At 46.5% G+C, this 15,082-nt stretch overlaps 1 protein-coding gene across 1 annotated transcript; it reads left to right on the top strand.

The window, feature by feature from the left end:
- Nucleotides 1-396: 396 nt before the first annotated feature.
- Nucleotides 397-14,878, top strand: LOC103307029 (C-type lectin domain family 7 member A-like). Its single transcript, XM_008176989.2, has 6 exons — nt 397-1,017; nt 2,935-3,030; nt 9,878-9,976; nt 10,587-10,738; nt 12,208-12,350; nt 14,532-14,878. The coding sequence occupies exons 1-6, from the start codon at nt 795-797 to the stop codon at nt 14,650-14,652; spliced, it is 834 nt and encodes a 277-aa protein (XP_008175211.2). The 5' UTR covers nt 397-794; the 3' UTR covers nt 14,653-14,878.
- The last annotated feature ends 204 nt before the right edge of the window (nt 14,879-15,082 follow it).

Genomic DNA, 15,082 nt, shown 5'->3' on the forward strand with positions numbered 1-15,082 from the left:
TTCTTGATAAATTATTCCAGTGGTTAATTATTATGGTAGGTAAATAGCATAATGGCTAAAAGGGGTCAGGATGGAGACTCTTGCCTATATGCTCGGGGTCTTACTGATCGCCATATTTGGGGTCGGGAAGGAATTTTCCTCCAGGGCAGATTGGCTGAGCCTCTGGAGGTTTTTCGCCTTCCTCCGCAGCATGGGGCAGGGATCTCTAGCAGGAGGGTCTCTGCCGATTGAGGTCACTAATAACAGGATTGGGGACTTCAGCAGCAGAGTCCAGGGAAGGGGCGGGGACGGTTTTATGGCCTGCAGCATGCAGGGGGTCAGACCAGATGATCATAATGGTCCCTTCTGACCTTAAAGTCTATGAATCTATGAATCTACTCTCACTGTTAGAAGTTTACCCCTTATTTCCAGTCTGAATTTGTCTAGCTTCAACTTCCAACCATCGGATCATGTTATGCCTTTGTTTGCTCGATTGACGAGCCCATTATTAAATACTTGTTCCCTGTGGAGGTACTTTATAGACTGTGATCAAGTTACCCCTTAACTTTCTCCTGGTTAAGCTAAATAGATTGAGATCCTTGAGTGTTGGTACTGGGTGAAGACAGTAATAGGAAATGGATGGCAGTTCTCCTATCTTAGGGGTGAGGGAAGCTAAGCGGGGTCTCTATCCAATCAGCCAAAGAGAAGTGTGCATTTCTGAGTGCATTAAAGGTTGACTTTTCAACCTGAAATTCTCACATACATTGGCAAAGGAAAAGAAACAGTCTAAAAAACTTTTTTTTTTTTAAGAAAACATGATTTCTTGGGCCAATTTTATGATTCTTGAGGGTCTGATGCATGATTTTTGCTCTCTTGAGGTGAGACCCTCTCCTGCCGGTGGGTTCTCTTACCTGCAGACCCCCATGTCTGTGCAGCAGAGGAAAGTGAAGGGCACTCCATCTGACATAAATGTCATCTACGAGGCCAAGGATGAAGGGAAAGCCAACGCGGAGGCCGGGCCAGCTGCTGTCATTGCAGGTGCAGGGGTCTCCTCCCACAGCAAGGGGAAGGGTGACCCAAACACTCAGCCTCCCTTCCCCCCCCCCTTGCCCCTGAGACGGGTGCCCTGACCTCCACCCTGGTCTGCGCCCAGCCTTGCCAGACCCTTCCTACCAAATTCCTCCCTCTTCTCATGTAACAACAGTGAAGAATCACAGAAAGTATCAGAGGGGTAGCCGTGTTAGTCTGAATCTGTAAAAAGCAACAGAGGGTCCTGTGGCACCTTTGAGACTAACAGAAGTACTGGGAGCATAAGCTTTCGTGGGTAAGAACCTCACTTCTTCAGATGCAAGAAGTGAGGTTCTTACCCACGAAAGCTTATGCTCCCAGTACTTCTGTTAGTCTCAAAGGTGCCACAGGACCCTCTGTTGCTAATCACAGAAAGAGGCTCTATTGCAATAAGGGGAAAAAGGTGATCCCTAAAACTCCTCTGCCTCTCTCTGCTTCACTGCAGAGTGGCTCCCCACAGCCATCCCAGCCCCACTCCTGCCTGGCCCACCCTGATTTCTAGGACCTGTGCTCCTGTCCACACTGCATCCCACCTGCCTCCTTAATCCACTGACCAGGGCCAGAATTGGCAGGGAGGCTGCCTGGAGATGTGACCAAGCAGGATTTCTGCTGGTGAGGAGCTGGGTCGTGGGGGTGCCCCTGTCTGGGGAGATCAGGAAAGGTTTCTGGCAGGAAGTCACCCCCATTTTGCTGGGTTCCATGGCTGCAGGCTGCCTTACCTGGACACAGCACACAAGTATTCCCTGCGCCATCCAAGAGGCAGGTAGCCAGGTGCTGGAAGACCATGAAAAGAGGGCACCTTGGCTGCCAACCTGTTTAACTTAGTTGTGTAGGACAAGGTGGTTATTATTAACGTAGCGCCTAGAGGCCCACCCAAGCTCAGGGCCCCATTGCTGCTGCTGTATGAACGCAGTGAGGGAGAGTCTCTGATCTGATGCGCTTAAATAGACATGTGGGAGAAAGGCAGTATCGTTATCCCTATTTTACAGACAGGGAGCTAAGGCACAGAGAAGAAAGGCCAGGTTCACAAAGGGGCTTAGGGCCTAACTACGTTTTTAGCCACCTAAGTGCAACATTTAGGTGCTCCTGATGTTAAAACCACTGCTCAGCTGCTGCCTAACCCACTAGGTGCTTAAGTTTCCTAGGCACCTACGTTTCTGCTGGTAGTTGCCTTTGCTCATGCCTAGGTCCTGGCACCCCACAGCTAATGAGCTGCTCAGAGCCCTAGCTCAAGCCAAAGCCCTGGGAGCCCTGAAACAAGATTCTCAAACTACATGTTCCTCCATCGGTCTCACCAGCGGGGCCTGATCCTCTCAGTGCATGCCTATGGCTTCGAGCCTGCACAAAAGGTAGCCAGGTGTGTGTGTCCCAGAATACCCAGTAGCCCACTGGATAGGTCACTCGGCTGGAATGTGAGACACTTGAACCCAGATCTGCCACATCCCAGGTGAGAGCTTTAAACACCAGCCTATTGGGGGAAGGGGGGGGTTGCAGCTCTCACTTTCTCTTTCCATTTGTGTCAATAATTAACTATTTATTGGAGCAGGGACCGGAACCTGACTCTCCCCCATCCCATGTGAGTGCCCAAACCGCCAGAGTCAGACTTTCACTTTCTCTCTCTGGCCCAATGAATATTTAGTGATTTGTACACCGTGGAATAGCTCCAACATGCAAGACTGAGAGAGCCTCACCCCAGAATAGCCAACAGCCTGGGATTTGAGGCACTCACCTGGCTTCAAGTCCCTGCTCCAAATCACCCACATCCCAGGTGAGAGCCCCTACCACTAGACTATTGGCTTAGGCACCTAACTCCAGAAGAGGGTTCCCGGCTGAGAATCCCAAGCAGAAGGAGGTGCATGTTCATGTTCTCCATTTCCTTCCTGTTAGCATCTCCCAGTGCATCTCCATGGCGGCTCTCTGCCCTCATCCTTGGGCCCGTCTGCCTGATCTTGCTGATTCTGGTGATCGTGATGGCTCTACAGGGTGAGTGTTTCATAGATTATAAAACCAGAGGGGACCATTCTGATCATCTGATCTGATGTCCTGTGGAACACAGCAGTAACTGAATTAATTATTTTTGAACTACAGCAGATCTTTTAGAAAAAATCCAATCTTGATTTCAAAATTGTCAGTGATTAAAAATCCACCATTGCCCTTGGTAAGTTGTGCCAATGGTGGTTTACCCTCCCTGTCAGAAAATTGAGGTTCTAGTCAGAATTTGTCTAGCTTCCATTTCTTGACATTGGATCTTGTTATACCTTTGCTACATTGAAGAGCCCTCCAGTATTAAATTTCTGTGCCCCATGTAGATATAGACTGTGATCTTGTCCATTAACCTTGTCTTTCTTAAGTTAAATAGACTGAGCTCCTTAAATCTATCACAGTATAATGCAAGTTTTCCAATCCTTTAATAATTCTTCTGGCTTATTTCCTGAGCCCTCCCCAGTTTTCAAAATCCTTTCTGAATTGTGGACACCAGAACGGGGCACAGTATTCCAGTAGCACTCACACCAGTGCCAAATACAGAGATAATAGAACCTCCCCACTCCTACTCAGGATTCCCTTGTTTATACAGTAACTTCTCACTTAACGTTGTAGTTATGTTCCTGAAAAATGCGACTTTAAGCGAAACGATGCTAAGCGAATCCAATTTCCCCATAAGATTTAATGTAAATGAGGGGATTAGGTTCCAGGGAATTTTTTCACACACACACACACACACACACACACACACACACAGAACAGGAGTACTTGTGGCACCTTAGAGACTAACAAATTTATTAGCCCAGTGGGCTGTAGTCCACGAAAGCTTATGCTCTAATAAATTTGTTAGTCTCTAAGGTGCCACAAGTACTCCTGTTCTTTTTGCAGATACAGACTAACACGGCTGCTACTCTGAAACACACTCTCTCTTTCTCTCTCTCTCTCTCTCTCTCTGTTTAATACTGTTACACTGATGATTGTGAAGCTGGGTTGAGGTGGTGAAGTCAGAGGGTGGGATATTTTGCAGGGAATGCCTTACTGCTAAATGATGAACTAGCATTTGGCTGAGCCCTCAAGGGTTAACTGATTGTTAATGTAGCCTCACTCTACAAGGCAGCAGGCATGGAGGGAGGGGAGAGAGCATAGCAGACAGAGGCAGAGACACACACAGTGTGTCTGAGAGCCAGAGATGCACATTTCCCCTTTAAGTAGCTGACCCCAATCTTAAGTACACTGCCTTGTTAATTAGATCAGCTTGCTGAGACCAGCTGCTGCCTGGAAGCTCTCTCCATTCTGAACCCTTTCGTGTGTACCCCCTGCTCTATGGAAATGGGGTAAGCGGGGTGCAGGAGCACGGGGGAGGGGGACACCATGACATTAGCCCCCCACTTCCCCCTCTCCCCCGTACAGCAAGCAGGAGTCTCCAGGAGCAGCTCCAAGGCAGAGAGAAGGAGCAGCACATGGCAGTGTGGGAGGGACAGCTCAATGCCGGCAATTGCTAGCCTGCTGGGCAGCTGCAGCACAGGGAATTTAGGGGAGCAGGGAGCTGATAGGGGGAGCTGATTACAAGCCCCCACCAGCTAGCTCCAACGGGCTGCTCTTCCTGCAAGCAGTGGACAAAGCAGGCAGCTGCCAAACAACATTAGAAGGGAGCATTATAAAACTTTAAACAAGCATGTTCCCTAATTGATCAGCAACGTAACAATGAAATAACATTAACCGGGACGACGTTAAGTGAGGAGTTACTGTACATCTGAGAATCACATTAGCCCCTTTTGGTCACAGTGTCCCACTGGATGCTCATGTTCAGTTGACTATCCACCATGACCCTGAAATCTTTATCAGGGTCACTGCTTCCCAGGATAAAGTCCACCATCCTGGAAATATGGGCTTCTGTGTTCTTAGGTGTATACATTTACATTTGGCAATATTAAAACGCGTATTGTTTGCTTGTGTCCAGCTTACCACATGATCCAAATTGCTCTGTATCAGTGACCTGTCCTCTTATTCATTTACCACTCCCCGATGTCTTTTTGCCTTCTGAAAATTTTATCAGTGGTGATTTTCCATTCTCTTCCAGGTCACTGAGGAAAATGTTAAATAGCGTAGAGCCAAGAACCAGTCCCTGTGGGAACTCACTAGAAACACACCTGCTTGATGATGATTCTCTGTTTACAGTTACATTCTGAGACCTATAATTTAGCCAGTTTTTAATCCATATAATGTGTCCTATGTTAAATTTATATTCTAATTTTTAATTAAAATGTCATGTGATATCAAGTCAAATGCCTTACAAAAGACTGAATATATTATATCAACACTGTTACCTTTATCAGTCAAACTTGTAATCTCATCACAAAAAGATACCAATTAATTTGACAGGATCTGTTTTCTCTAAACCTATGTTGATTGGCATTAATTATATTACCCTCCTTTAATACTTTATTAATGGGGTCCCGTATCAGCTGCTCCATTATGCTGCTTGGAATTGATGTCAGACTGACAGGCCTATAACTACCCAGGCCATCCTGTTTACTCTTTTTAAATATTGGCACAACATTAGCTTTCTTACAGTCTTTGGAAACTTCTCCTATGTTCCAAGAATTATTGAAAATCAACATAAATGGTCCAGCCTGCTCCTCAGCCAGTTGATTTAAAAATGTCTGTCTTTAGTAGCTATTATTTAACATCCTCATGATTTACCACTGGAATGAAAGGAGCGTCATCATCACGATCTGATATGAGTACATCTATATTTTCCCAAATATACAACAGAAATATTTATTAAACACTTCTGCTTTTTCTGCATTATTAATTCTATCATTTCAGTCTAGTAATAGACCATTCCCATTGTTACGATACTTTTTGTTACAAATACATTTGTAACAGTTCTTATTGTCCTTAATTATGCTGACCATTGATGTCTCCTGATGCCCCTTTGCTTCCCTTATCAATTTTCTACAGTTCCTAATTTGTGATTTATATTCATTATTGTTGACTTCCCTTTTCTTCTGCTTATTACGTATTGGAGGTTTTTATAGCTGCCTTCATAACCCCGCTAAAAAGGCTGGTGTTTTAACCAGCATGGCCTTCTTCCCTGATTGCAGCATTGTGATTTTTGGGCATGTAGTAAAGTGTTTTTAAACAGTTCCCTATTATAATTCACATTTTTTTATTAAGTTCTTCCTCCCAGCTGATTTGGCTGATAATTATTTTCATTTTTGTGAAATTGGCCCTTTTAAAGCACTAAGTATCAATATTACTGGGTTTGGACATTATTCTGTTTGCACGTTATAAATTTGATCAAGTCATGATCACTTGTGTGTAATCAACCACTAATTTTTAGTTCTGTGATCAGTTCATCTTTATCTGTCAAGACAAATACAGAATGCTCCTGTATTGGCTGCAACACTTTTTGAATTAGAAAATTGTCATCTCTATGATTTAGAAATTGCAATGACGTTTTAGCAGCATGAGACCTCCAGCATATGTCACTCAAATTGAAGTCCCCAGTGATCACACAGCTCCCCCCCCACACACACATATTATAGTTAGGTATGTGAGGATCCAGTCATCCTCTTCTCCCTAATATGATTTGCTGGTCTGTAGCAGACACCAACGAACACCCATCTTATGCTTTATCCGATAGGACATTGATCCATAACTATTCACTCCTCCATCAGCCATTCTTTTATTATGACCAGGATTGACATCAGGGCTATATAATTACCTGGATCATCCCATTTACCCATTTTAAATATTGGCACAACTTTCATTTTCTTCCAGTTCTCTGGAACTTACCCAGTATTCCAAGACTTATTGAGAATCAATGTTAATGGTCCAGAGCCTGCTCTTCTAAACCCATTTGATCCAAGCAATCCATACCTGCTAATTTTAAAATGTCTGACACGAGTAGCGACTATTTAACATCCTCCTGGATTAGTGTTGGAATGCAAAGTATTTACTCATCATCATCATCAGACTATATTATCTGAATTTTCCCAAATAGAGAACAGAAATATTTGACCACTGTCTTTTTTGCATTTCACCTGTTAAGCTGTAATGTAAAGTGATCATTCAGACCCATCTTTCTTACCGAACCTTCCAGCTGCTGCTTTCCATGGGCTGGGGATTTAACGGTTACCTGTAAGACATGGCTCAAGGCCATCACCTGTACACTTCATGGTCCTCCCCTGCAGGACATTTACAGGTGACAATGAACGATGGACTGAGTTGGTAACAGAGGTGGAGCTGGCAGTTTGTGGGGTCCTCACAGGAGTAACATCTATCACCTCATCTGTGACCCCTCATGCCAATGAGCCCCTCATGCCAATGAGCCCCTCGGGCTCTGGCTAGCTCCATGGCCTCTGATGTCCCCTGTCCATGAACCTAGAAGCCAGGAGTCAGTCCTAGCTCTGTGTTCTAGTTGGTGAGGGGGGTAGGGCTGCTAAGGAATTGACACTTTGGCCCAGCCCTCTAATTGTCCTGTAGAGTGAAACTCAAGGAAGTCAGGGACCAGAACATCCTCATTGGCATTGGGGAGCAGATTAGGCCTGAGTCCTGCCATTTTAATGCCCAGTACAAAATGTGCCTCTTGGAGTGAGACCTCTACCTAAGGTTCTGCCCTGGAAAACATCCACCTAGACTGATCTAACTTGCAGAGGTGACTATAAATAGGGTGCGGAGTGACATCCATCTTCGAACATGTATAATCATGACTCCCTCAATCAGTATAGAGGCTACAGTGATAGGCCCAATGAAGTGCAGGTGGAGAGACACTCAGGACCTCGCATGGGGAATCAGAGCTGGGACATTAGCTGGTGTATTGTGAGGTCCATGGTAGATCAGGGCCCTCTGGATAGACAAAGGCCAAAGGTGCCACCATGGTTGTACAGGCTGACTCTGAACTCCTCCTTCACCATCAGGAGTCAAAGGTTATTGCCATGGCCATGTGAATGGTAACTGTAGGTGCTGTGGTACCATGGGGGTGGATACTAGAGAGAGATTCTTCCTTAGTGTGTGCCCAGAGGCACTCTGGTCCTGTGGTGACACTGGCTGTATAAATACCTGTTTAGGTGCAGATAAGCATAAAAAGGATTTGCCCCGTGACCTCTGGGTTGTGGGATGTTGCTGATCTCGCTCTACAAACGTACAGCCTTGAGTACATTTGCTAGAATATCCTCGACGTAAATGTTGACGGTACTGTTACTGGGAGGGGGAATGGATCCGGTGACCAAATAGGTGTGACAAGTTGGATCACACTTGGGAGCTGCCACCTGATGTGTCAAGACCACTTCTGCCCCTGTTTTCCTGTCCTGTCAGCTTAGGACTTCAGTGCCCTGCCTGGTTTGAGACAGACCCGATAGGCTGCTGCAAACCCAGACCCAGGTCTGAATCACGTCCCCTAACAGCTGCAGGCTTACCTGAAAGCAGCTTACAGAAGTGTTCTTGCCTTTAACACTCAGATGCCCAACTCCCAATGGGGTCCAAACCCCAAATAAATCCATTTTACCCTGTATAAAGCTTATGCAGGGTGAACTCATAAATTGTTCTCCCTCTATAACACTGATAGAGAGATATGCACAGCTGTTTGCCCACCCAGCTATTAACACATACTCCGAGTTAATTAATAAGTAAAAAGTGATTTTATTAAATACAGAAAGTAGGATTTAAGTGGTTCCAAGTAGTAACAGACAGAACAAAGTGAATTACTAAGTAAAATAAAATAGAACCTGCAAATCTATGACTAATACAGTAAGAAACTGAATACAGATAAGATCCTCACCAGTTCCAGAATACTTCCTTTTACAGACTAATCTCCTTTTAGTCTGGGTCCTGCAATCACTCACACCCTTTGCAGTCACTGTCCTAGGTTCCAGTTTCTGTCAGGTATCTTTGGGGGTGGAGAGGCTCTCTCTTTAGCCAGCTGAAGACCAACATGGAGGGGTCTCCCACGGGCTTAAATAAACTTTCTCTTGTGAGTGGAGACCCCCTCCTCTCTCCTATGCAAAGTCCAGCTACAAAATGGAGTTTTGGAGTCACCTGGGCAAGTCACATGTCCATGCGTGACTGAGTTCCTTACCAGCCAAGCCACATTCCTGGGAAAGCCCAGATGTGGATTGGTGTCTCCAAGTTCATTGTTGGCTTAAGTGTTTTCTGATTGGGCACTTACTGAGAATAGTCTTTTCTCAGGAAGCTGACCAACTGCTTCACTACAGCCTACTTAGAATCAAACAAGTATGCAGCAAATATTTATAACTTTGAATACGAAAATGATACATGCCTACAAATAGGATTAATAGATTCAGTAGATCATAACCTTTACAGGGATATGTTACGTTGCATATGTAGCATAAAACACATTCTAGTTATGTTATATATATACAGCCATACGCATATTTCTATAAAGCCTTATGGGTGGCACCGTCACAATAGGTCTCTGTCATCTGTCATGTAATGAGTTAAGGTTTGTCAGCCCCATCTGAAATGTACGACATGCAAGTGCCAAGCATTGTGGTTATTTGTTGATAAAACGCAGGGAGCGCCCATCTCTGATATTTCCTGCAGAAAAGCCAGTTTCAAAACAATGGTGCCGATTTCCCTCTCGCTCACCCTGAGGTGAATAAGGAACGACTCCTCTGATATCAGTGGGATTTGACTAGTGTAAAATTGGTGCAAGCAAGAGGAGACCCATGTCCACATTCCCTGTCAGTCAGTAGGTGGCACTGTACCCACACATGCTCACAGTCCATCTCATGCTGTAAAACACCCCAGGATGATCCAGGCTGGAGCAAGCCACTGGCTCTGGGCACCCCGTTATCTTATGATTTTTCTTGTGTCTTTAAAGTTTACCAGCAGTCCCAGAAATCCGAGCAAGAGCTGGAGGTCATTGAAATGGAAAACATCATCCTCTCGGACACTCTGCAGCAGCTGACAACTGGCAAGGGTAAGGAATCGCAGCTAGCGCCTCTGAGGAAAAGACTCCACCCATCCCTCCCCCCTTACACCCTCAGCTAATCTCTCCTTTACCTATATTCTACCTATCTCTGATCCTTCCCCGCCTCCCTAGAGCCTTCTCTAAGCTCTCACTCTCTCCCTATATCCTTCTCTATCTTTCCTTCCATCCTTAGATCCTTATCTAGTCTCTCTGTTCCAGATCTTTATCGGATCTGTCTTCCTTTTACTGTGTTCATCACCATGGGAACTCAGTGCCTATTAATTCTTGTCTCCATCTTCCTATAACTCCTGTTCTCAGAGATGGGCTATAACTGTCCCTCACTCCCTGACCCGCCCTCCCCACTGAGATGACAACTCATGGTACCAGTTTACTGTGCATCCTACCTATTGCTTGAAGAAAGGAGCTGATGGTCAAAGGCAGTAGGGGAAGCCGGAGTTCTCAGAGTAAGCAGACGTGTGCAGGGATGAGTCAGCGGTTTAGAATTCTAAGTGAGGGGAATTTCCCATCATCCTTCACACCCAGCAGCACGGAGCTGTGGTAACAAAATGATCTCGGAGAACGAGGACTGAAAGTCTGTCTGTTTTCCCTTTTCTTCAAGAGGACAACTGCAGCACGTGTGAGGTGGACTGGGACCAGCAGGCAGCCAGCTGTTACTCCTTTTCCACATCCGCGAAATCCTGGCATAAGAGCTTAGATGCTTGTACTGCGATGTCGGCCAGTCTGGTGAAGATAGACACGAAGAAGGAGCTGGTACAGAGCCTCCTCTGCTTCTCTTCTGTATCGATATTGGTTGCTGCTAAGACAATTACATACACACTGACCCTACTTCTTAGACCAGAGTTTACACTGTGCAGCTTTTAGCAACACGGCTGTGCCGCTACAACTGTGCCACTAAAAGGCGTTCAGTGTAGCCACTGTTTGTCGGCAGGAGAGAGCTCTCTAGCAGACAAAAAACTTCCACCCCCAATGAGTAGCGTTAGTGTTGTCACCAGGAGAGTGCTCCTGCCGACTAGGTGCTGTTCACACCGGCACTTGTCATCTACAAAACTTGTCTTTCGGGGGTGGAGGGTTTAAACACCTCTGAACGACAAAAGTTTGTCTTTCACTTGCCAGGGTAGACAAAGCCTTGGAATCTGTGGCGTTCGGGGGAGGAGCAAAGCGGGGCACTGACTGGCTATAGGGTAGTGTAATGGGACATGAGGCCTGTCATCGCTAATGCACAGTTCCAGCCCAGACCCAAGTTAGTAGTGACACCTTCCATTGAGTTCCCAGTGGGGCAGGTGATAACTGGCCTCCTTGTTGTCACCCTCGTTAGAGTCCAAGGATGGAACGGCCTATGGGAGCTAACACCTCTTCCTCTATAGAAGTCATCATGCAGAGCACGAGGAGGAGGGAGCGTGCCCTCTGAGTCCAGGCTCTATTTCTGTCATTGCAGATCCTTTCAAGAGCACAACGTGCATTTAAAGAATAGTTAGGTCTTATTAGTTAGCATTAGTGACTGGGAGACCCATTGCAAATGACTGAACTTTGTGAATTAGCAAGCAAGTGAAAAAGTCAAGATAACTATCTATGGAACTCACTTCTGCAGGATACTGAGGCAAATAATTTAGGGAGATTTAGGCAAGGATCGGATTTCTGCCTGAATGAGAAGAGCATTTAGCAATGTGAGCTAGGATACGAGAAGCAGGGCCATTGATTCTTGTGCTTCAGGTCATAAACAGATCAGCTAAGTGAGGAGTCATGGAGGAATGACCTCTATGCTGCTGTATTGCACAGTGGGCAAGATGCATGATGGGTCTTTTCCCACCTGATGGTGAAGCATCCAGCACTGGCCCCTCTCATGGCGGTGAGCTACTGATTTGGCAGTTCCTGGGCCCTTGGTTCCTGCTTTTATTCCTCCTTGCCAAGAATAATCTCTGAGGAAGTCTTGTTTGGGAACAGCATGAGTGGTAGGATACTTTGGGGGGTTAAGTCAGGAACTAGGAGCCAGGAAATCTGGGGTGTGTTCCATTGATTCAGTACGTGTCCCTGGGAGGGTCACAGGCCAATTTATCAAACACGGAGGCCTACAGAATCAGACACCTCTACCCATAGTTTAGACAATTAAATTGTTGGCCTGATTTCCAGAGGGACTCAGCCCCTGTTCTCACCCAGATGCCTTCAAAGGGGAAAAACCAGTTATTCGGGGATTGATTGTTGTCCTTTGCTGTTTGGAGCAGGAGTTCTTGAAACATGAGATGTCCAAGCGCTTGTACGTGCGCCAGGGACAGCAATTCCACTTCAATTTCTGGACAGGGCTGAACTACGACAACGACATCGGGAACTGGACGTGGGCTGACGGCTCCCCTTTCTCCTTCCAGCTGTACGTCTCTCCTCGCTGCCTGTGCCCATCCAAGGGCACTGATCCAGTTCAATGTTGGCTCTGAACAGGGTAGCTCCTCCATAAATGGGGATAATGGTTAGAACCAGCCAATCATTTTTCATCGGAACATTTTTTCCGGTGACAAATGGCTTTTCATATACAATTTTCATTTTTTTCAAAGTTTTCCAATGTAAACTGAAAAGTTTTTGGTAAAAATTTCCACTTTTCAGTAACAAGGTTTTGGTTTTGATTGACTATTTAGGGGGAAATTTTTAAAAAAAAAAGGGCCAGGTGGAAAATAAGCAGTTTCTGAGAAGCTCTGACCACTTTGGGACTTTTGGCTGTAAAGTAACAAGTATCACAGCATACCAGATTTAGAGGTAAATCTCAGGAAAAACTTCCTAACTGTAAGACCAGTAGGACAGTGGAGCAGACGCCTAGGGAAGTCGTGGAATCTCCTTCACTGGAGGTTTTCAAAAAGAGGCTGGATAGCCAGCTGTCTTGGGTGGTTTAGACGCAACAAATCCTGCATCTAGGCAGGGGATTAGACTAGATGACCCTTGTGGTCCCTTCTAAGATAACTGGGGTCCCCAGGCTGTCCCTATTCAGGAGGTGGCTTTGTGCAGAGTCCACCTCCTACTGGATAGCTGTTCACAAGCCACCACCCATGGAGCTCAGTCTCCTACTCTATGGCTACGGTGGCTAGGAGGCTTTCATTGGCTCATGGCTATGGTGGCAAAGGCTCCAGGGAATGAACGAGCCACACAGACTGAGCTCCCCTAGGGATGAGGCCCATCAGCAATGAGGGGAGTGGGAAAAAAACATGCACCTGCAGGGAGATGGGAGAAAACTTGCACTTCTGCGGGCGTTCAAACAACCCCCCAGGCCTCTCCAAGCCCATCATAAGAAGGAAGCGCCCCACAGACCAGGACACACTGACACCAAGTGGCACCAGACTCTGTCAGAACAACAGATGCAAAACCTGCAGACGTAGCTCCACTGCTGATCAGCATCCCTCACGACACCCCTTTCAAGATCCCTGGGTCCTATGTGGTGTACCTCATCTAGTGTACTACGCGCCCAGTAATAACTATGGGGGTGAAACCAGACAATCACTACACGCTCAAATGAACGCACACAGGGAAACGAGAAAGGGCAAAAACACCCTAATTCGTGTGGGCGAACACTTTGCACAAAGCAATCACTGTATATCCGACTCTCGGTCTCAAAGGAAATCTGCACAACACCTCCAAAGGACGAGCCTGGGAACTTAAATTCATAACTTTGCTAGACACTAAAAATCATGGACTGAACAGAGACAATCTATGACTCACTAACAATCCTCCCTCCCCCCCCCTCCCCCCCGCTGCCTTTTTTCCTCCCTTTCTTTATTGCCTAGCACTGGAGGGTTGTTAAAAGGCCACTTCACCTTGAACCTTGAAATATGTATATAGTGTAGTTGTAGCTGTGTCGGTCTCGGCATATTAGAGAAGCAAGGGAGGGGAAGGTAATTGCTTTTATTGGACCAACTTCTGTGGGTGAGAGAGACAAGCTTTGAGCCACCAGAGGTCTGTGCTTCGAAAGCCTGTCTCTCTCTCTCCAACAGAAGTAAGTCTAATACCAAATAGTAGCTCGGCCACCTTGTCTCCCTTGAAATATTTTTTAACTACTTATGCTAAACAATCTGCTCCACCTTGCATTTAGCTGAGACACTGGGAGTACCTTTCCCACACCTGGAGAAGAGCTCTGTGTGGCCCGAAAGCTCGTCTCTCTCACCAACAGAAGTTGGTCCAATAAAAGATTTTACCTCACTCACCTTGTCCCTGCTGGACACAGAGATGCGCAGGGTGATGGGAGCCACATAAGAACCTACCATTAGCAAACTGGCAACATGGGCCTGACTCTTCAGTGCCTGGCCCTGTGTGTCAGGCAAAGCAGGTGTTAAATACCAGCATTCGGATTTGATTTTCCTCCCACTTTGCAGAGGTGTCAGTGATGACCCAGATGTCAGGCAGGGGAGACTCACCCAGGGTTGTCAATCTGACCCCCTCTCATTTATGCACTACGGTGAATGCACTTTGAAGACTATTCTTACCAGTGCAGCTGAGAAGGGCTAAACGCCCCAGCCTGTGGCTGCCCCCGCCCCATGGCTGGCAGTGAGACGGGGCTTGTGCTTGGCAGGTTCCAGGTCCCGGGAGCTGACGGCTGCGTGTACATGCAGAAGGGGGACATCCGCACGCAGAGCTGCGCCAAATGGGAGGTTTATATCTGCGAGAAGCCAGCCAAGTTTGGGGGGAACTGAGAAGCGGGGCAGGAGCAGCAGAAAGACTGGCCTCAGGGCCTCTGCAGATCTATCCCCATCCTGGCACCATGTGGGTGTCATGCGCCGCCTGTTCATCACAACCGCACTGAGCCCAGTGGGGACACAGGGCCAGGAGCCTGCAGCCAAGTTCTCCCTGTTACCGTTCGTTAAAGGTGTGTTGACAACAGTTGCTCAGTTATTGACTGTTTTTGAGGCAGTAAATAAAATGCTGGTTTTAAAAGGCCAAAGACATCCTTGTGCTTTCGTCTGTGTTTCCTCATAAATTGCTCTGGCTGGGGCTTCTTCTATGGCCCATTCTGAGAATGAATTTCCTCGAATGGGTGATCAAGCTGGAATAGTCCACAACGGACTGGCCAGACTGGATGATAAACTAAACAGTAAGAAGTCACCAGGACCAGATGGTATCACC

Source organism: Chrysemys picta, chromosome 1 (assembly GCF_011386835.1).
Source record: "Chrysemys picta bellii isolate R12L10 chromosome 1, ASM1138683v2, whole genome shotgun sequence".
In the NCBI taxonomy this organism is placed as follows: Eukaryota; Metazoa; Chordata; order Testudines; family Emydidae; genus Chrysemys; species Chrysemys picta.

Coding starts and splice junctions, on each gene's coding strand:
- LOC103307029 (XM_008176989.2), top strand. CDS start 795: ATGATTTCTTGGGCCAATTTTATGATTCTTGAGGGTCTGATGCATGAT. Junction 1,018..2,934: donor GCCAGCTGCTGTCATTGCAG/GTGCAGGGGTCT, acceptor CCTTCCTGTTAG/CATCTCCCAGTGCATCTCCA. Junction 12,351..14,531: donor TCCCCTTTCTCCTTCCAGCT/GTACGTCTCTCC, acceptor TGTGCTTGGCAG/GTTCCAGGTCCCGGGAGCTG.